At 37.1% G+C, this 23,748-nt stretch overlaps 1 protein-coding gene across 1 annotated transcript; it reads right to left on the bottom strand.

Annotated features, from left to right (window-relative positions):
* Window positions 1–303: 303 nt before the first annotated feature.
* DAW1 (dynein assembly factor with WD repeats 1) lies at window positions 304–21,065 on the bottom strand (the record flags this gene model as incomplete). Its single annotated transcript, XM_084292411.1, has 13 exons — window positions 304–338; window positions 1,016–1,178; window positions 2,704–2,780; window positions 3,996–4,110; window positions 5,655–5,757; window positions 8,717–8,823; window positions 9,597–9,704; window positions 12,248–12,347; window positions 14,213–14,335; window positions 14,986–15,044; window positions 18,726–18,870; window positions 19,872–19,944; window positions 21,026–21,065. The coding sequence occupies 13 exons, from the start codon at window positions 21,063–21,065 to the stop codon at window positions 304–306; spliced, it is 1,248 nt and encodes a 415-aa protein (XP_084148537.1).
* Between the last annotated feature and the right edge of the window lie 2,683 nt (window positions 21,066–23,748).

Raw genomic sequence — 23,748 nt, forward strand, 5'->3', positions numbered from 1 at the left:
GAGTCTCCATCCTTGGAGATATTCGTAACCCACTTGACTGGGCCCTGGGCAGCCTGCTGAGCTGACATGCTCTGAGCAGGGATATTGTACTAGACAATCTCCAGAGGTCACTTCTGCTACTCTGTGATTCTCCATCTACTAGACATCAGTAAGTCTAACCTATCAAAATCTAGGTAACTTGGTTACTTCAGCAAAGCTGAAACAACAAATGGGTTAATAGAAAAAAGATCTGAAGACTGAGTTTATTGACTACAAAACTCATGATGCAGGCACATTCCATACTGGATCTTTCCTTGTCTTCAGTCAGTGCCATATTCTACAGGTGTTATCCTTGCTCCCTAGTAATAAACACACATTGTGAGGGAAAGTTTAGGACAACATACTCATTTTTGTTAACTATATCAACAGACTGCTTTGAAAGCAGAGAAGACAGAAAGATAACGTTTTTTCTTTCCACAACCAGCAAAAGACAGCAGGACCTGCAGCAGTATCTTTCACTGAGATCATCCTGCACCCCCATATTTTGGTAGTTCAATACAAAGGTCAAAGCAATCACAAATACTCTTTACATGTTTTCCCACTCCTGGGATTTTTTGGCTGAAATGAAAGAAACCTGAACAAAGTGCTGCATCAAGTACCCAATAGGTATGCTCCCATTCAAAAAGCTTTGCATTTTTCTCACCCAGAACTTCCTCACTGCAATGCATTACAAGAGCATGGCTTCCTCGCTGGTCTGGGGCCAGTACATGCCCATAGGACAGACAGTAAGGTATGTTCATGTCTCTACGCAAATTTCTTCATGGCCATAGTTATATATTAAACATTTACATATTTAATATATACTAAAAATATTTAAAGGTTATAGCTTTTCTGTATTTTAAGTCACTGCTAAGTTATTTTTGGCGTGTCACCGCAGGGCTCTTTTCAGACTCCTTAATTTTTTAGCATAACAAGATTTAAAATGTATTACAAAAACAGACAAAAAAAAAAAGATAATTTGGAATATGTTAGTTACCTGTAATGATTATATCGCCTTTGTAATTGAAAGCACAGGAGAATATCTCATCACTGTGACCCTCTAATATCTGAAGGCAGTGTCCAGTAGCAGCATCCCAGAGTCGAGCTGTTTTATCGGAGCTGGCTGTTAGTATACGATTGCCTTTAGGGTTGAAACATATCTTTTAAAAAGATAGAAAAGAATTATATTACTTAACATATTACTTTGTCTAGAAAAGGAAGCATATCTAGAAATTAAAAGATGAAAACAGAGGCCAGCAACTCCTGCATTCTTTTTTTAATTTTTTTCCCGCTAAAATGAAGAAAAGTATTCCACTAGCATCATCCTGGCAAACTTCTGTGGCTGGAAATTTTGTGCATGTACCAAGGTCCATAGACAATGACCACACTGGGATCAAGACTTTAGAATATTATCTGCCAAGATCACAATTGCTCTACAATGGTTACAACTTTATTTAAACATTATAATTATTCCAAAGTAGCAGATACACATATTTCATAGAGTTCTACTTTAAATACCATATGTCTGTATAATATCCAAACTCCCACTGAATGTAACTTATTATGCAGTATGTTTTCATATTTTGTTAAACATTCATTCCCTAAATTGCATGCATTTCCACATAATCAGATTTTTTTAAGCACTAACCAGACACTACCTGGTTTATCCTGTAATGCAATTTTATTTAATTTCTGAGGGCAAAATGCCCATTCTCCAGAAATCAGATTCTAAGTAATAACCTTCCCAAGTGATCACAGCTACACAGAACATCTGCAGAAATAGATTGACTTCTCAGAATGCTCCCAGATCAGCAGATTCTCACTTCCAGCAGAGAAATCATGCCAGAACTGTGGACCCTGATGAGTAGTGTCCCTAACCCTCCCACATCAGCAAGTATTCAGACTACATTCCTCAGTGTACCTACACTGAGTGTCAAATATTGTACTGCGCATATTAAGTGAGGAAGGACTAGCACTGCTGAACTTAATATTCTCAGTAGAGTGATTATACTAGCCAAATCAACACAATCAAAGCATGTGTGTTTTGTTCATAAAGAACCATTCTAGTTTCAAAATATGAACAATTCAATTACAAAATGCATCCAAAAAAAGCAACACAAGTATATCCCACTAGCATGGAAGCTAATGAAAATTACCTATTTGAAAATGAAAATTGAAAACTTGCAAGCATTAAATAACAAAGTTTTTAAAATATGCAAAATTTTGGAAGTAACTAAATGCATTTGACATTGAACTTTTGCATTCAAAATTGAGCTTGAGAAGATTTTCAGTGAAGCATGTGAGTAAACTTCTCAAAACCAAGTGATTTTTAAAATGGGCTTTGAGCTTCCAAGTACCTTAAGCACTTTTGAAAATTAGACCTTTTATGTATTTTCCCACAGAAATGTTCTTTCTCTTCCATTTCATAAATCAGGTGTGCATAGAAATGAAAAAGAGTGAAGAGCAGGAGGTCCAACAGAAGCAAGGAGTACGGGTGATGGCAGAAGTCTCAGCAGGCAGTGGTCTTAACATTTCACCAAAATACTAAAAACGTGTGCTTATTCTTTAACAGTATTGCTGTGTCACGGAATAATTATGGCAGATAATAATTATATATAATAATTATGGCGGATTGAATGTCATACATAATTAAATAAGAAAAGGTGTAAATCACATACAACTTACTTTTGAAATCTCACATCCGTGCCCTTCTAGTTTTGCAATGCACTTTCTTGTTTCTGCATTATAGACTCTTCCTGATCCTGTTAATAGATTAGGAGCCATTTGCGATTCTTCTGTTTAAGTAAGGCCAGAAGGGCCTCATCCTCAAGTTTGATTTCTAATGATACAGATTTTAACTCAGTTTCCCCCCAAGGATAAAGTACATTTAAAGGAGCTATGATCTGGCTTGGAAAGGTTGTCTTCATAATGGTTTCTGCTGGTGAATACAGAAAACTATTTATTGTGATTCTTTGTCCTGGTTTCAGTTAGAACAGAGTTAATTTTCTTCCTAGTAGCTGGTGGAATGCTGTGTTTTGGCTTAGGATGAGAAGAGTGCTGATAACACGCTGATGTTTTAATTGTTGCAGAGCAGTGCTTATACCAAGCCAAGGACATCTCAGCCTTTCGCTCTGTCCTGCCAACAGGCAGGCTGGGGGTGCAGTAAGAGCTGGGAGGGGACAGACCCAGGACAGGTGACCCAAACTAGCCAAAGGGGTATTCCATACCATCTGGGGTCATGCTAAACAATATATAGGGGTGGCTAGCCGGGGGGAGGGGGCCGGACTGCTCGGTTAGGCTGGGCATCGGTCAGCGGGTGGTGAGCAATTGCATTGTGCATCACTTGTTTGTACACATTAGTAGTAGTAGTACTATTATCATCATTGTATTATTATTGTTATGATTATTTTCCTGTCTTATTAAACTGTCTTTATCTCAACTCACGGGCTTCACTTTCCATTTCTCTCCCCCGTCCCAGAGAGGGAGGGGGGAGGGTGAGCGAATGGCTGCGTGGTGTTTAGCTGCCGGCCAGGTTAAACCACGACATTCTTAAAAAATAATAATAAGCATGCAAAATTGCTGCATACCAATAACAAACAAATTTGCTTATTTCACCAACTCTTCATTGTGTATTATCCTGCTGTGCTTAAATCTGTGCTACCCAAAGCAAAATTCATTCAAAAGCCACTTATCTAAATATTTAAAATACATTTCCAGCCACAAACAAGTTATATTCTAACAGGCTTGATGTTAAAGGTGAATAAAATATGAAAAATACAAAAATTTTCATTGGGGAAAAGACCCAAAGTTTAATGCAAAACTTTCTATAATGCAACAAATATAGCTCAATCTATAGTTTCAACTAATAATACTCCATTTTGATCAAGCTGAGTTCAGAACAGAAACAAAGGAAATGGACAAAGATGCTTTTATGCAAATATTGGAATCTTTACAGTAGTCCAAGTCACTTCACTTACCATCAGCAGAGGCTGTTGCGATACGCTGGCCAGCATAATCAAAGCAGACATCCAGTATCTCATCACTGTGACCTGTTAAAGTTGCTATATGTGCCCCAGTCATAGCATTCCACAGCTGCATAGGTAAACAAAGGTATTTTTTGGCTTATTTTGGTGAATTTACTTGAAAGGTAACTAGTTGATCAATGAAGTGACATGTATAGGTCTTTTCTGATGCCTGAATGAATGTGTTAGCATGAAACCTGGATATCAATCAATAGAATCACTGCATTTTCAGCCTAATGAAGTACTACATATTTTGTATTTCAGCATCTTGATTAAATGAAACTTACAATACACATCATTATTTAACTGAACTTCATTGAAATGAACAAGCTCATATAAGAAGCTCATGGGCTTTGCATTTACTTACAAATTTGTTAATGAATAATGTGTATTAGTTTAAATTAATGCTCTCACATTTACAAAAGACATAGTTTTACATATCAAGGAGCTGACAAGAAAGCTTCCATAAGAGCTAAACAGAACAGAATTCCAAAAATACAGTAAACACGATACAAGAGACAGAATTCAGGAAAAGAACCAGTATCTGTCTAAATTGTTACAATCTGCTTATGCTGCCTAAAATGAAGGAAGAGCGGGGTTTGGTTTGCTGGTGTTTTTTTTGTTTGTTTGTTTTGTTTGATTTGTTTGTTTGTTTTTGTTTTGTTTTTTAAATATAGGCATTTTGAATTCCCAGGGGGGGGAGGTGTCTGCAACACAAAAAAATATTCATAAGAGCTTATCTTCTGAAATATCTTTCGAGGTATTCAGCTATTACACAGGGCATGGTGGGCTTGGACCTTCAGAGTCAGACACTTAATTCCTCCATTCTGTGATTCTGCTTTGATTCTAATAAGCAAAATTCCACCTTTCTGGTAAAAACCTTTTGTATGATAAACTGTGAAGAGGTGGATTTGGGAAATAAAAAGCTGTAAAGCTTTGTCTGTTCCGTAGCGAGCAAAACAAGAATGCTATAAATGTGACTGCTTTTGTGGTTTTTTTTGTTTGTTTTTGTTTTGTTTTGTCTTGTTTGTTGTTGTTGTTGTTTGATTTTTGTTTTTTTAAGTGTTGGCATACCAAATTTGCCAAACTGCTGAGCACCTCTATCTCAATTTTATTTCAGTTGTGTGTGCAGTATCAGTGCAGATGAAATAAGGCCAATTTCTCACCACTGAAATGTAATCCTTTTGCAGTTTAATGCTAACAATCACAGGCATTCATCAGAAGCAATCCAACTGAAAATCTATCTCCTAGTGACCTGCCAAAAGTACATGTGATGCTTGTGACACAAGTATTAAGCGGAAAAAAGAAGAAGAAAAAAAAGAATTAGACTCCAGGACATGTAAAAATAGTCCTTTATTTTCCATACTAACAATATTAATTACTTTCAACAGCCCAGGTCTGCCTTTTAGTTCAGCTGTACTGGGTGACATTTTAAACCACACAGTTAACTAACTTATAGAAAAGTTTTTAAAATAGTCTACAGTGCTTTTCTGAATGAAAACAGGGATTCACGATATTCTATATAAAATCTGACAATTAATTGCTTGCTACATTATAACAAATATCAAGAGAGATTATGTACAGGAGTGTCCAGTGTATATTCAAGTTCCTTACCATGCACGTTTTGTCCATTGATCCAGTGACAATGAGAGAACAGTCCCAGTTGAACTGTGCACTGCTAATCTCTCCTCGGTGGCCTATTAAAGTATGTAACATCCTACAAAAAAAAAAGAAAAAAAAAGAGAGAATTTAGATTTTTAGTGTGTATATAACAATATAAATTAAAAGCAGCCTTATAAAACGGTATATTATATATATATAAAAAGGTGTCAAATCTTCACTACTTTATCCATCAAAGTAATTAAACGGAGAGGGACAGCTCATTTAGCATTCCAGCACTACATCAATTCCATTGTTTCTCTTTGAGACAAAGAGGCAGTGAAGAATAAAATGAAAGAGTCCTCCCTTCTGTTTCAAAAATATGTTAATGACTGTATTTCCAGTGAAATGTGATGACTTCAGTGTGAGACCGATTTCTTCTTTTCATCTAGATATAAATCGTATGCAGCAAGTTTTTCCACATTACTCTCCCATTATCCTACTTCAATGAGCTGTAAACAGTGTATTTTTAAAACTCCATATCACCAGAATATTTAATCTAAATCTTTTCTAAAATCCACTGAATATCAAATGGAACTTAATCAGGTACTTAAAGTAAGCATGTACCCAAGTAACAAGCAAATGACAGCCAAATTGGAATATGATTTCTAATCCACATTAATCCTAAACTTGCTGCACAAGGACTGACAAATACTAGTTCCATTAAAATCTTCAATCAGCTTTAGCTGAATAAAGATGGGTACAATTAGCCATTATTGCTTACTATGAATTAATGGCCTATAAAGCAATGAACCCTAAAAAAGATTAATTGATATACATATTAAAGGATAAGTAAATTAGGATATTATCACAATGCTAATATTATGGAATCATTAATAGAAAACAGCTTTAACTAATGGATAAACTAATGACTAGAAAAACAACTAAATGAGTTTAAGTAACTGAAATGTTTTTATTTGTCACATAAGATTTGTAAGGGTAAATAAATTAATATATATGCTAAATGAACACATCACAAAGCAAGTCTCCTGAGCAATTGAATTCTTTGTTTATGATAATAAAAACTTGATGCTACTCATGTTGTTTTATAGAATGACTACTTTTCCTTTCTAACAATGTGAGGCCTGCATTGTTGCAATGGTGCAGAGCTTTTTACAGTAAATACAAAAATTAACAAACAGAAAAGTTATCTTTGTTATTTTTTGAACGTATTATTTGGCCATCAAGAATGTTATTATTCTAATACCTAATACCCAAAAAATCTAATCATGAAAGAGGTTGATAAAGCTTTGATTCCCATATTTTGAAAAGACAGCCCAGGCTTCAGGCCTCAGTGTAAATCTCTGGTGATTAAGCAGAATAAATATGAACATGTGGAACACATCTCACAGAAACCATGAGCTATCAGATACACAATCAGGAAGAACCAAGAAAACAGGCTGGTGAAATGCCATATAGAATTTTCAATTTAAATGAAAAACTTGAGTCTTCTTGAGGTTTCTTTCTTGTCTACTATGTCTGCTTCTCTCAAGAAATTTCTGGGTATCTACCCTGAAAAGAACTGAGGAATACAGGTACTCTGATCAGAGTCAGCCAACATATTCAAAAACTAAATTAATATATTCCATATAATCCATATTTCAAAAAAACTTCAACTATACCCACATTTGGAAAGCAGTGTTTGTCTGTGATTTCATGTGGTGAAGGAAGGGCACACAACCTCACATACAAGCTTTTTGCAAATCTACCTGACATTGTGTGCAGACAAGCATGATTTGCTCACAAGTCCTTCTAACCACACCTCTTCTTTATTACTAAAGGCATCCATGCCCCACTGACATTTAGAAGGCTGAATGCTGGCCTTGGCACTGTATTGCCCACTTGCTAATTACCAGAATTACCAGTGTTTAAAGAATTTCTTCCTTCATATTCCACTTCCTGCTATTGCCATGATGTGAAGCCCACGCTCATTTTGTAGAAAAAAGAATGCAACGATAAATCCCAAGACTTTGACTTCAGTGCGGCCTTAGACAAGAAGCTGGAAGAAGCTGTTTTCAAACAAAAATACTTGCAAGAACACCAGGCTGAATTAAGTTGAAACCAAACATCCTATTTGCTGAATGAGTGACTCCAAGGTGCTACCAAACATTAAACTGCTGAAGTTGAGTAAGCTCAAAGTTTACAGAATCAAGCCTTTAATGTACACACTAATGTGTGTACATTACTTTTTAAAATCATGATAACTCTTATTTTGAAGCTATACAACATTGTTTTTTACTCCAAAATATCATTATGCTCCCATTCTCCTTTTATTTATTAATTTCAGTGATATTTTTCTTGCTCTTGCAAAAAAAAAAAAAAATCACCTCTGAAGACACAGTATCTTTATCTTCATAAATTACTCTGTCAGTAATCAGAGCAATCATTTTATTATCCTACTTGTACTGAGTTTCCAGCTGAAAAAAACAAGAGGATTTTTCAGGATAATACAAGATCATACTTGGCTATTACGTTATTATTTGGTGGCATAATAAAGACATTTTGTTCTCTACAGTCAGAGGGACCAAATTTTCTCCTCTTCATAAATATACATTAACATAAAGTAGTGTGAGGAGGAAAATGGACACTGTGTTTTTTTTAAAGTCAATGTGACCATACTAATTTTCTATGAAATAACAGTCTTTATTTTACTTGAACAGTCAGTTCCATCTAGAAATTCTAGACACCTTCAAAACCACAAGTTTCCATGCTGATAAAATATTTTCCTGTTTGGAGCATTCTCCAGTAACAAGTGTAGGATATAACCATTCTGTCTGCCTCCTCCAATCCCATGAATAAATGGGAATTTAGAACAAAAACCTAAACCCGTTGCATACAAAAGCATTTGGTGAGTGGCACTTCTTTTTAGAAGAATAAAACTAGATAAGAGATGAATAGATGAAAGAATACAGAATCTAAAAGAAAAAAAAAAAGTCTGTAATTTGTAGCTCAACATTGTCTCTTTCATTTGTCATTAAATATGTAATGCAAAATGATATTTATTAGTACTTTAGTACCTGCCAGTGACAACTTCCCACACTGCTACTGTATTGTCAAAGGAGCCAGTGATAATCCTATCTCCGGTGGTGTTAAAAGACAATGTAATAATTTCTGCGGAATGCCCCTGAGAAAATTTTAAAAAAGGACTGTGAGAATGCAAATAGGACTTTTCCATTACCTTAGTTCAATATGTAGCTTTTTCAGCAGCATAATCTGTCTACAACAATTTAGTATCTTATTTACTGCCTTGTCCAATATATCACAAGTTTAACAAAAAGACCTACTGGACTGTAGAACAGTCGATATCCCAACAACTGCAAAAAATCAGGCACATCACTTAAGCAGTGAGTACATTGAGCCAGTGATAGATAATGAATCAGATATGTGACTGGTATTTTTCCATATTTGATTTTAGCAGAATCACATTTGTTCACCAATGCATACCAAAATCAGATGATTCATTTATCCCAGCAAACCATGTAGAGCAAAACAAAATCACAATCTAGAGGTAACTGGATGGCTTTCCTCCACCAATATTTACATGAAGAAGATCCATGTAGATGACATTGATTTCTCAGAGTTACTTTAGGCAGAAGAGGTGATAAATTACAGTATTAACAACATGATTTAATGAGCAATGGAAGACATTCTAACCTGTAACAGTAACATCACTAAAATGAGAAAATCTGCCTTTTTATAAACAGGACTCCTTATAAAACATCATAATCTTATCCTTCTCTTCAAGCTTTCTTAATGTTTTGTAATTGCAGCCTCTGTGGGACCATCTAGTAACAGAAATTCTGTGCAAGTTTTAAAACTGTAGTATTAGTTATACTGTTAGTCAGAAAACAAGGAAAGGAAGGAACACCTTTAAAAACATAAAGAAAGAAAACATACTCTTAAAGTAACTACTTCTTCTCCTTTCTCTATATCCCATAACTTGGCAGTGGTATCCATGCTTCCAGTTGCCACCAATGTGCTTTGAAGATTAAATGATAAACATACCTGTAGCAAGAAACATTGGAGAGAAAAATGTGGGAAAGATTAGTTGCATACCCTTTCTCAAAACAAAGAAAGAGGCTCACAATATTTCTAAACAAGACAACAGTCTGATTTAATAGTTTATGACTTACAGAAAAATTATAAGGCTGACAGTTCATTAGGAGAGCAACAAATCCTTGTCCCATAGCTCCTGATGACTACTCAAATCTAGAAGACTAATTGGCTGCTTTACAATGACATCGTGTTAAAAAGACTTACTGGAACTTTCCCTGTATTGTTTTCTGAGCCTGGATTATAATTCACTATTTAGGTGCTTCATTTTGCATCACAGGGAGAAATCTAGTTCACAAAGTTTTAAACAGAATTGAAGCAGTTTATTTATGTATTGACAGTGCATACATATCTGGCAGAGAGCTATATATTCAGCATCAATATATGTAAATAAACCACAGCATCAGAATCTTATGCAATCTTAACAGCAACAAATTTCTAAACACTCTTCTACAGCTCCAAGAAGTTTCAGTCACACCCAAACTGCCACACTCCCGCATGCTCACATGTCGCCTCTCCCAGGATGTGTGGGTTACAAACACACCACCTTCTACGAGTATGTGTTCCCCTACTTGCACACACCTTCCACAGGAGACACAAGTGCTCTAGCTGTAGGTAAATCTATGTCACTTCATGTAATCTGCTGATCCCCATGCCAGTGAGCAGGCATCCAAATTCACATACTCACATCTTATGGGGTGGGAAGGAAGCCTGCTTGTCAGCCATGCTGACAATCCACCAGCCAGATGTAGACTCCACCTGGTCTCTCAAAAAATAAGGCTAGACTGTCTGATCTACTCAGAGATCGTGATGGTCAGGGTGACTTCTGACCATGTCAGAGCAGCTTTTCTCAACTGCTGCTTCCAGTCTAATGTTTCCCCAACCTTGTTATAAGTCATCTTGTTTCTCATACACTTCATTTCAGGGTCTTCCACTTCTTTATTTCAAAACTATCTTTGAAATTCCCCTGCTACTGTACAAGTTGGCTGAGAGTGCTCCCATCTAGCACCTGGGGGCTGATGGTAGCCTTCCTCTTTAACAAGATCAGTCTGGGGCAAAAGCATTCCAGTTTTGCGTACACACACACACTGTAAACTCGCACATTTAACAGGTGTCACTATCTAGGCCATTTGCCATAGGTGCCCCCACAACATCATATTTACTTATGAAAGAGCAAGAACAAAAGTTCAACAACTCCCATAATTCATTTTTTCACATTAAAAAAAAAAAAAAAAGCATTCTCTGTAATTATTCAGTACGACTGTTCTGCTAACAAGGAGCTGGAGGTGCCATATAAAAAGGAAAACAGTAGCTAAAGCCACTCATGCACTTCCATTCTGTCCATTTGTCTTTTTCTTTTTTAATACTGAATAGCCAAGGACATGCCCCTGCCAGGGGCATCCACAACAACAGCCTTCTTTTAGAAACAAGTCTCATTCAGAGAAACAGAATTTTCTGCTGGCTATAATCTTCTACTAATTATTTGCGAGCACACCTCATAACACTTTGGGTAGTAAACTCATTACACATCAGATTAAACCCCTACAGAAGTCAGAAATCGAAAGGGCCTTTAGCTAACCAATTTGTAGAAGCAAAATCACTACAAACTATCTCAATGAGCAATCATGTTCTTCATGGTAAGGGAGACCTGTCTCAGAAGTATACAGAGAATTAAAAACCTACTGAAACCAACACTGCCTTCCCCCATTGTAAAGCAGCATTTTCTCACACTACTTATGGGTCTTGCAACTGGCAATATACATGCAGACTGTTTCCAGAAACAGTTTCCAGAAATGCTTATTGAAAAATGATTCTATAGTTACTTTTATTCAGAAATATATTCTGCACTGAAACAGAGCGTTTTAGTGGGTTTGCCCTGATCTTTTAAATTGAAGTGCTGTGCATCAAGACATTTGCTGTTGCTAATAGAAGAACCAGAACAGAAATCAAAGATCTTTAAGCTTAAACTGTTTCGTTGTCATAAATCATTAACATTTCATCATCCCACATACTCTCAGTTAACATACTAAAATGCTATTTTATTTCAGAAATTGATTCTTCTGTGGCTCCAGTTGGTCCTGGGCATGAAGCAAGCAATGATGTTCTTGTGTATTTAGCTCTGCAAATGAGAGGCAATACAACATATGTAGAAACATAGCAGGACAATACATTAAAAAATCAAGGAATAATATGTGCAATAAATTGAAAATTCAGATTGTTGTGTTTTTCAAAAATGTTTAAACATTAAGCAAATAAAAATGTAGAAAAAAATAAAATAACCACTTCAACTGTATATAGTTTGTTCTATTTCATAAGAACTTTCAGAGTATCTTTTCTTTGTGCAGAGCAGGAAAACTCACAGGATCTGAATGTGTGAACAGATGTTGCGAAATGTCTGCCCCTTCCAGTGTCAGCTCCCAGAGACACGGAACCCAAAGCTATTTATAATGTTGCACGGAAACAGAAAGGAGTAAGAAACATTCATCAGCACTCACAATTTCTGCAGTATGTCCTCTGAAAGTATAGTAACATTTTCCTGTTTCTGTACTCCACAGTTTGCAGGTATTGTCAAATGATCCGGTGGCAATCTTGTCACTAAATGGAAAAACACTGTCATTTTTATTTGGAAGAAAAATCTTTGACTTCAAAGACAGTAGAACTCACAGAAACAATACCCAGTCTTCAAAGCATAAGAGCAGTATATTTCTTCAGATTCCCACTTGCATGATGTTTTAGTTTAGCAATACATTCTATTAATTAAGTACTGACTGCTCCTGTGCAGATTTGCAAAGAAGAGAGTGGCAGCTGTGACCTTCTCTACCTCTGCTCCCGTGCACAGAACGAAGGGCACCTGCCATCACTTCAGCCAGCAGGCACTCCCTCTGCACAAGCTTGACACAAGACAGAGGTCAATGTATCTGGAGTTCCCTGCAGAAAGCTGCATGAAGGGGTTTCAGCTTTTGCATGCATTTTGGTGCATTCTACTACACTACAAGATCCTAGAGCAGGATTTTACAAGCAGAAGTTACATTAATGGGAAAAATTAGCAGATAACTGATGAGGAACTTACATTAGGAATGAGGTTATCTGCTGTACTTCCAGAAGTATTTTAAAGCTATGTCATTTCATCTGAGAGAGCTTGTTTGTTTATAAACTGTTCCAGTCTGTTTTTTGTAAGCAGTTTCCGCAAATTTCAGTGAGTGAACTCTCTTCCCACTTAAGTCAATGGAAGAGTTGTGACTAACTGCAGTTAGAGCAAGATTGAAGTGAGGTACCCAGAAAACATAGCAAGGGAATGGATATTGAAACCTAAAAATTTGCGGAAAAATGGTCTTTTTAAATTGAAGTTTTGAATTAAAATAGCACAAGGTTTCCATCGGGTTTTCACTCTCTATATATTGCTTCTCCACTCCTATATTACAGTCTAGTTATTGACCTCTGCACAGTTTTTTGTTATATATTAGTTCACTTGAACTATATAAAACAATCTCGTGAATTATTATTTTAAAGTAAAAAATAATATGAGAATATAAGACGTTGACATAGTGGGCTCTAAGCTGGAAAAAGTCTTTTCATTCAGAAGGAAATGATGATGCTCCAAATAGTATAAGAACAAGTCTTTAACACTTAATCCTTGATGTTAACTGTGTATTGCTTAACTGGTAAATAGGGCATCTGACAGTGAAAGCAGTAATGTGATTCAATATAAACACAGGAATTATTTTCTATCTTATTTTGCAGAGAAGCAAAATGACTTACTTATACAAAAGCTTCCTCAGGAAGCAAACAACAATGAAAAGTCAGTGTCTAACATAATTTTCTTCATCTAACAGGTGGCAATTCTGACCTAGGGCAAACAGTTATTGCAGAAAACAAAAGATGCACAGATGCATATTTGACATTCATACAGCGGCACCCTGTGGATTTTATAAAAATTACTCAACATCTCTGACATTTTTATATCATGTCTTAAATAGTAATGACTATGTAATACACATGTAACAAAAAGTGGAGAAATCCATTTTTGTTATGACAGAAATATTTCTCTTTAACTGCAGCAACAGAAACTGTATTAAATACATATCTCACATACAATTACATGGAGACAGTAAGGAATGATTATAATCTGATGATGTAGACATTATCAGAAATAAATCTGTGTTACAATACATTAAACTGGCATGTACATAGATTTATCAAGACACTGCATACCTAATGAAATGTAAGCTTTGAATTTCTAAATATCATTTAAAAAATCAAAGCAGAAAAAACGCTTATACGTATGGCTTATACAAACAATACACAGTGCCATCCTGGTGATTAGCTACAGTAGAACTTTTCCAATTCAGAATTTGAACTCTTTGAGATAGTGTATTTTACTTCAAAACTCTAGTAACAGTGTTGTATTTGCAAAATAATGCAATTAGCAATTGTTATTTATTCAGCAAAAATATAATTACCCATAAGGGTTATTGAAAGCTATTGCAAAAACAACATTTCTGTGTCCCTCCAGTGTACGTAGCTCTTCTCCTGATGCAGTATCCCATACTTTGCAGGTTCTATCATAGCTTCCAGTGATAAAGCTAAAACAAAGAAAATAATTTCTGAATACTGTGAATATGTTACTGCTCCTGATACATCAGAAAATAAGTGACTTCCACAAATTTCAGTTAGCATTGTCTCAGACCCTAAATCTCTTCTTTCTAAAATATTGATTAATGACCATGGAAGATCCCTTTTTATTATTTATTTAGAGATATAAAACACTTGTTTCTAATCTTTATTGTATTTCAATTAAAATGCAAGCTGCTGCTTTCAAGACGTTAAAGAAAAACGATTTGGTATAGGCCCATAGTGAAATCAATCAACACAAAATTCCACAAGCACGAAAGTCCCAAATTAATTTATGTCAAAGACTCTTTCAGCTTTCAGTGGTGCTTGCTGTATTGCCATAAAGGCGCTTCTTTGTGAAATACGGTAATTGTCAACAAACTATCATCTTGAAAGAAGAAAATGACATTCACTGAATCTCACTCACTACTTCTTTGCATATCCCGTTGGTTCTCCTACAGAAGCCTAAAGTCTAATCCCTAGTCACGGCTAACATTGTTTATAAATAGCATGGCTGACTTTTTTTCAGAAAGATAAGAGCAGTGAATTTGATTTGCAATGTAAATTACAAATACAAGATTTCAATTAGGGATTATGTTTCTAGAATTTGAAAACAACTTACCGAGAACCAGATTTATTGAATGCTACATTAGTCAGTGGTAACATATGTGCCCTAAGGACCTGAAATAGAAGGGGGAAGAGAGAAGAAAACAGTTGACACGTGAAAAAAAAATAACATATATATATATATACACATGTATATATATATATTCAAAACATTCAATAGGTTAGTATTTTTCCTATGTGACATGATCTAGGTGTCCCTGCTCCAGCAGGGGGGTTGGACTAGATGATCTTTCAAGGTCCCTTCCGATCCCTAACATCTTGTGATTGTGCAATCTTCTCCTCCTGTCAGATTAGCAGTTACAGCCATAATGTATCAATCTCTAACTTAAAAAACAAACAACCAAAAAAGTCATGCCTCAGCAAGTTATTGCTGCAGACATTACAAAGCATTGATTTAAAATTCTTATTTCACTTGAATGAACTGTGTTTTCCCGTTTGCTTGTCCTCCGATTTCTCTGAGACCAGTGAGGTGACCTTAGCTGACAGGGCAAAAACAAATGAGTGAAGGCGGCATGCCTAGTGAGCTCCCTGATGAAGAAAATCCTAACCACTATTAAGCCTTAAATAGTGAAACATCAGATCCAGATGAATTGAGTATTCTGAATGTTTTATGTCATACGTGGGATGCTTTCAGCTAGTATATGATTTTGCTTTTAAAAACAGGAAGAACAAAAATAAGCTGCAGCTATATCCTATGAGGTCATGACGAAAAAGCATACAGAACAGTAACAAAGATATTTATCAAAACAAAATTCAATGAGGCGACTTCAGATTGGATTTCTGCCTGTGTTGTTTAGATTCTGGAGGATACTGTTTTTCTAATGTTTCAAAGGCCCTTTAATCAGACAGTACATATGCTTAATGTAAATTACCTCATACCAATAATAACATATACTAAAGCCTATTAAACATAAATAAAAATAGTTTCAGACACATAGGTAACCATAGTTTCAGACACTGGCCAATAAAAGTCAGTGTGCCAATATATAATCTGGCTACTGTGTAATATTGTTTGCATTTGAACAACTTCCATCTACCACAAGCTGGACTCTCCTCTAAAGAATAACAATATAATGACCTGGGAAATCACAGCAACTGCTGAGAGTGAAGGGATGATAAAAATACAGCAGTGGTCCGCTGCTCTGTAGCATCACGAATGAAGATGGAATGACTTACGAGCGATGCCATTTAATCAGTGACATATTACCACAGCTTCAACTTTTTGTTCTCATCTCTAGCTTTCTCAGCTGCCTGTCTCAGAAAGGAAAATAACGGAAGCTCAGAGATCTTCGACTCAGAAGAGTATGAACTCATGGAAATGGAAGAGAAATAACAATGGTCAGGTAAGGGACAGAGAGAGAGAGAAACAGAAAATTTCTGTTCTCTAAAGAAAGTGAAACAAGTTGTCCTTTCAGCTGCAAGAATAGGAATGGGTAATCAAGATATGGAAATGACAAAAATACTTTGGTTCTGGTTTGTTGTTGTTTTTTGAAACACCCACTGTGTACAAATGTCTGCATATAAGTATGAAAAATTATGGAAATTAATGGAAATTTGATCCATGACATCTTTAGGGTTCCATGCAGGCAAATCCGAACAACAAATACATTTAACAGTTATGAACAAAAAGGGAGGAAAATTAGATGGTTTATGCTCAATTTCAGACCACAGAACTAACGCTATTCTTTCAATGCCTACTGCTGCAGTTGCTTCATCCACAGAACTCCAAACCTGCAAGAATTTCTTGTGCAAATGATATAATAATCAAATTGTAGGGCGATATTAAAAAACATACCTCCATTCTGCGAGATCTGTTACAGAAGCCCCTAGGATAATATCTGCAAATCAGTGCAGAGTGACATTGCAATGCAGTAATTTAAAACCTGAGAACTCATTACAATGGCTCGCTTCCCTGCGGGGTGCCTAACACTGCACTGTCACCACAATTACTGGAAATAACCAAAGGATGGATTTATCTCACTGCCTATCTACTCACTTAAGATCATGCTCTTGAGCAATAGGAAAAAAATATTCATTTCCAAACAATGCAAGTACTGAACATTGTTAAAAAAAAAATCATGCTCACACTCATATTTTATATTTTATTAGTATCTCAGAAAGTCAGATACCCATTTCGTTTACATGCATTAAATGGAACTGAAAATTAAACCAAGTTTTTTTCCCCACACTTCTAACTACTCTTTTGTGAAAGAACTAAGCCATCATCAATTGGATTTGCCCTCCTCAAGTATTTCTGAACTGATCAAACACGGCACTATACCCAACAAATGACAGTTAGGTTATTTACACTGAAATCTGGACATACATTTGAGTATTTGTCAGTCTTGGTGAGGAACAAACAATTTTAAAAAATTGTGAAAAGCAAGTTATTATAACAGCTGAGAGCATACCTTAAATTTTAAAAAGTCTTTGTTGTGTTTTAAGAAACTGTATTATAGAAAGCTCTGTTTTCAAGGTTAAATGTACAGATCTTTTGTATTATTCACTCAGATGTGCACTGTTGCTCAGAAGAATCCAAATTATATCTAACAACATTGCAAATTCTGTTTTTAACCAAACCAACCAACACAAAACTTCTCCCTTCTCTCTCTATGCTGAGGACAATGATCAATACCGTACTACTGACCAGCAATTTTTAACAGCCACACAACGCCATCTGCTGACACAATGAAGACAGAACACTTAGTTATTTCAGATTGCAACATGCCATCTCTTGGAAGCAATTTCGTTTTTCTTTGCCTAATTAAATACAGTTAAGTCTGTTGTCTTCTGATAGACTGAATCCTGGATTTCAAGTCCCAAAAGGTCTCTCTAGTCGTTGCTCTTAAAAAACTGTATTATTTCAAATACATTTACAAAGTGCTGTCTGTAAACTGAAGATCAAACCATCCATATTCGCATATTGATGTGAATATTTATGTATTAATATTTACAACTTAAAAGAAGACAAATTAATTTAGAAAAAAAAAAAAAAAAAGCACAGTATAAACACAGAAACTATGACTCCGTTACTCAAAGAAAAGAAGTGTGGGTACATGCCCATACACTACATTTTTCATCAGCTTTCCAAGGAAAAAAGAATGAAGAAACTTTTTATTATCATTATTCCATTTATTATTCCAGTCCTATTGACAAAATTCACTATGGAAGGCTTATATGAACCCTAACCTTGAAAACTGCTCTTTATCCAGTTCATTGGCTTATGTCCTGGCTGGCAGAAAGTAATTACAACTAGTATTACTGTATGTACCCAAATATCTAAATCAAACTTAAGTTCCACAAAACGAAGAACAAGAAGACAATGGTATAAAAATATTCAGGGCCTTTCCCAGCAGCTAATTATTTAGGTTCTATTTGTAGTTTTTGTTTAAACTTAACTATGGGTGTTGCTTGTCCACAGAGTTACTTGAATAATAAGGTAGTTATTTGTTTCCATCCAAAACACACCCTTGTACATATGCCTGTGTAAATAGAGTTTAGGAACAGTTATACCTCTGGCCTTTTGGGGGAATTCCTGACAGGCACAACCAGGCCATATTCAGTCTCTATAACAATGTGATCAAAAAGACACAAGACGTGATCAAAAAGACACAAGAAATTAGTAATGAAGTCCAAATGTTGCTCTCAGGTACAATACACAGCTCTAAAAACATAATCACAACATTCCAATGAAACCCCCCAAATCTCCAATATTATTTTAAAGATAACTCTGACCTTAAAAAGATAGAACTTGTGATCTTCTTGTTCCCCTAGCTTCTCCTGCAATCTTCGTACTAAATTTATGACATATTCCTTGCATGAAGCTGTGATGAGAGGTTCTCCTTTTTGAATTTCTTCTACTAAGGCTATGACATCTGTGCTAATTATGAGGAAAAAAAAAAAACAGATTTCATCCTCTGGCAATAGTTATGATTATAAATGCAAGCATATTATTTACTTGCAGAGAAATGAAAGCAAGAAGTTAAATGCTATTCATTTATCTCATCCTGTAATGGCTTAAAAGAAATATGAATAAATCTTTCTTGGATTCTTCCTTCCCTCTTTAGTAAAGCAGTTCAGTCAGATTTAACTTGTTAGAATTTTAGCTTAGCAAGAGCCTTATCTTCTCGATGGGTTTCCACAGAGGGTCAGACATGGGAGATGCGCATCCAAACTTGGTTTTGGCATAAGTATTTAAATTACAGTGGAGCTTCGTGAATTGCCCATGAAGTAGCAACAACAAAAATTAGATGTGGAAAGCATTAAAATGATCTCTGTGTGTGTCTTCACAGATATATGTATGCTCCTGTAACACATAATTATGATAGCAATTACTAGAACATGGTCCGCAGTCCACTGGTACTCATAAAGAACCCAGGAAGTAGTTCACAACTAATCTGTAGAATCAGATCTTCTTTTTCTACAATCAGATAAACTGCTGAATCCTACCCATCCATGAGATAAACTGAGGACTGACAATATGCAGCACTGAAAGTGCAAACATACACTTATAACCAGTCCTACTGAGAAAGCCTAGCCTTCCCGCTAGCATGGAAATCACTGCAGTCTAAAAGGGATTTTCTATTTCAGTCCTCTAAACAGGAGCTACTAATATACCCATAAATTAGTATCCTCTCAGTGGTTATGCTCCTGTTAAGTAATGCAAGACAACTTTTATCTTTCACACAGTGACTTGTTATACCAAGAATACTGAGCTGGACAGTTTCAGGTAGGCAAAAATAAATAGTTTTTATATTTGGATCTTTCAGTGTGCATTTTAGTGAAAGAAACATCATTCACCTCAATTATGTTTAAAATAATCAGAATTGTATATAAGCATGCTATAAAACAGCAGATACTGTTGTTGCCTGAAATACTTACTCAGGACTAAGATCAAGTAGATCTATAGGTCTGGTCTTCGGCTCACCACCTTGTACATATTCCAGAATAATTCCTTTAAAAATATATGATAAACAGGTTATAATTCGATGTTAGGGATTTTATAATGCATACTGTTAATGCTTCTGCTTGTGTTGCCCTACTGACTTAGCAGACCTACTTCCAGCTACTGAGACAAGAAGGAGGTTAGGAATTCTCAGTTAGCAGAACAACTCTGCTATGTTTATATGATAACAAATACTAAATCTTATTACTTAAATATTTATGATCCATTTTCAATTCTGGAAAATAACAAGTTGTTGGTGTTTGCTTTTCCCCAACCACTTTTCACATGATTTCATCAGCTCTGTTTTCAAATAAACTGTACTGAAGATACTTGCTGCAGTTTGTATTTCCAAGAAGCCCAGAAAATTTGTTTTACAAAAACTGATACATTTATTTCACTGTTTGCAAAGCCAGTGACACACAGAAAACCAGAGCACACTTCCTATTTCCAGGTGTGCTCCATCACCTCCACAAGATGTACTTTGAGCTAACGCATTAAAATGTTTAACCTCATTGCTCAGTATTCTGCTGCTCCTTGCTTTTCTGTGGGAATGGATAATTTGGATTAATTTTCACATCACTGTACGTAAGGAAAACATTTAATTGGACAGAAAGATCTGTTATCACATCACACTCCCTGGGCTTGCCCTTTCCACCTTGTTCCACTCCGTGAAAGCAGTCACTCTCCTGAAGGAGCTAACGACGAGGCCAGCTCGCTGCCAATACCTCATCAAAGCACAGAGCTGCTCAGAGAAGCCACGCAACAACCACACGAAAAATAAGCAACACGGCAACTGTCCACTAAACAGGCCGTTACACCACACGTACGCTTTTTGGTGCTAATTGCCGCGACTTTTGAACTCCTAAACGCCCCGCGCCTCAGCAGAACGAGGTGATGCGCAAACACCTGCCTCGCCTACGCGAGGTGCCATCACCAGCACCCCCTCCGCAGCACGCCGCTGGCGGACAGGAGCCCTACAGCAGCTGCCCTGTGCCCCACAGCGCCCCACACGAGCAAGGTGCACACGCGAGGAGGGCCGTGGTTACCGACAGCCCCCACCCAGCCGCCCCCAGGCCGCCAAGCCCCGCACCCGGCGGGTAGTAGCGCAGCAGCAGCCGCCTCAGCCCCATCGTGCGCCGCCAGCCCCGAGCCCCGAGCCCCGAGCCCCGGCCCGCTGCCACGGCAACGGCCAAACAGAGCCTGCGCGCATGCGCCGCCACCCGCAGTGGCGGCCGCCATCTCCCGGCCCCGCCGCCTGCGGGGCGGGCAAATGGTGGTGGTGGTGGTGGTGGTGGTGCTGCCCTGCACGGGGTCCCTCACAGCGAGGGCTGTGCCGTGTCTGCAACAGGCGGGCAGCAGAGCGCTGGTTTCTTCCTTTCTCTGTTCTCCATCATCCAGGCTTTCAACCTGCATTTCAGCAGAACTAGCTGTTGTAACAGCAAGATGTCACCACAGTAGCAATAGTCACCTGGGAGCTCATCAATATAGAGTCAGGCTTGCTGTTTCCCAGGTGGACTGATTTGTTTTCCAGGTGGACTGATTTGTACCTCTCCCTATTAATTTTACCTGTAACAATGTGTTGTGCATGGGCTTGGTATTTGAAGGCTTTTCTGCCATTCTTGCAGTCACCTCATGGTGCCCCACTGAGCACCACCAGCTGGAAGGGCTGGCCCAGGGCTTCACCCGTGCGCTGCGAAATCAAGGTGTCAGCCTGAAAGCCTGAGCTGGAGTGCGCTACAAGTGTAACCAACATGGAACCATTAGAAGATAATGTACCCAAGAGTTGATCTTTATGCAGAAATGGCTGTAGATCATCGACAGGGGGAAGCAGCCAACATCCTTTCACTTCATCAGTCTCCTCACAGCCCGTATCATTGGTGAGGGGTCACTAGAACAAGGTTCAGGTCACTGTCTAACAGTACGTGACTTCTGTGAAATGCTCACAGGACTCCCTACAGCTTCACTTTGAAGACAGACCTTTGGTTCTGCAAAGCTAGGAAGTAAAATACAATGGCCAATTCCAGGTTGTCTGTGAGACATGACTGGGGTTTGGTTTGATCTTTTGTCTCGTTCATATGTGGAAGGTTGGTTATCTTGAGGCAGATAGGAAATATTTTCATTGAAAACAATTAATCTAAACAGCTTTACAACAGAACTGACTTATTTGGAATGACCCTGTTCAAAAACAACTTTTTGAACAACCCCGAGTCTTGGCGTCCTCTAGTGTCTTAACAGTTTTTTGTATTTGTTTAGCGTAATATGTAACCACCTCAATTATTCTTTCTAGGCATAAATATTTTTCTGTTCTTTTAGCTTAAATGATGCTAACAATGAACATGCCATGGGCGCTGCTTCTACATTAACTCCTTCCTCTCTGTTCTTTGCAAACACTCATGCAGCCTCTCTGATGTCTTCAGTATTAGTTAACACCAACTAGAAGTGTTATGTGTGATTTGTTAGTTAAATTTGAAGGCTTGGTACTTCTATACAACATAAATGAGGAGTATCTGCTATTTTAATATATTTTCTACAATAAGCCTCTCTTCAGTCCTGTACTTCAGGATGGTATTTGCATCATTGGATCAATTACTGTGGTATTCTTGAGAAATATTTTTTTTTCAAGGTTTTGCATACCATATACCAACAAGCTTGTTTTGTTTGTTTTTCATGAGGCATGGAAAGGACAAACGCAGCCCAGTCTGAACACGGAAGAGGGAAGTGGAGCAGCCACAGAGCTCTGTAACAACAGCTCCTTCCATGTTCTTGCCTTACTTTCTCCCTGTAAATCCCCATTCAAACACACATCTCACAGCTTGTCATCATCAGGAATAAGAGGTAATGGTGCTGATGACATTATCAGTCAAATCAGGCCTCGACTCTCATCCGCTTTCCTTGCTGGCATGATGGCATTGTTTACTCTATTCCTATATAAAAAATAGAAAAAAATAAAATGCTGACTATCTGAGAAGGTGGCGAAGAGCTATGCTATTCTGAGATGAAGTTTTTCCCAAAGTGCCACTGTGAATAGGCTTGCATGCAAAATAAATAGATAGTAACTAACGGTATGTGACAAAACAGAACTACAGCTCTGGTGCAGGTAGGATTATCCATGGAGACTTTTGGCAGCATAGGTAACAACTGTAGGGAAAGGAAGGACTTCAACACAGCTAATTGCTTAAGGGCTAGGCAAGCAATGATGCACAAAAGTAGGGCGCCTGAGCTGAAGTCCATACCAGTAACCCTGCACTATTAAGCATAAATGCTAAGCTTTTTAGAGTTCATGAAAACAGGCAACTAGTGCATAATTTTAGAAAGATTTTTTTTCGGCTGCTGGGGTAAAATTGTTTCCTGAGGTTTTTCAGCATCCAAAAGGTGCACGCAGCCTCTGAACAATGGAAGGCCAGCTTTGAAGACTCTATGCACACTGTAGAGAGTTCAAAAATATCTGCACTGGAAAGAAAAGAAATGCTGAGACATCCACACTCAGGATCTGCAGCAATGTAATCAGCTTTTATGTACAGAGATCAAAATTATTGATGTTATCAGCTTGGAAAGATAACATACATCAGTTGTGACCTGTGCATTTTTGCTTATGTCAGCAGTCTGCAGGAGTGGCTGAAAGTTAAGATACTATAAACTTCACTATCAGTCAGTATTCAAAAGCCTTTGAAAGGCTGCAGTATACATTTATGTAGAGTGCTGGAGACAACTGTGTTGGATAGTGTGAAGTAAAATTAATATGGTTACAACGAAGAGCTTCCTTTTGAGAACTGAGGGATCTTTCTGCCAACACAGATTCTCCAAATCTCTTTT

This window comes from Netta rufina, assembly GCF_964035555.1.
Source record: "Netta rufina genome assembly, chromosome: 9".
Taxonomy (NCBI): Eukaryota; Metazoa; Chordata; class Aves; order Anseriformes; family Anatidae; genus Netta; species Netta rufina.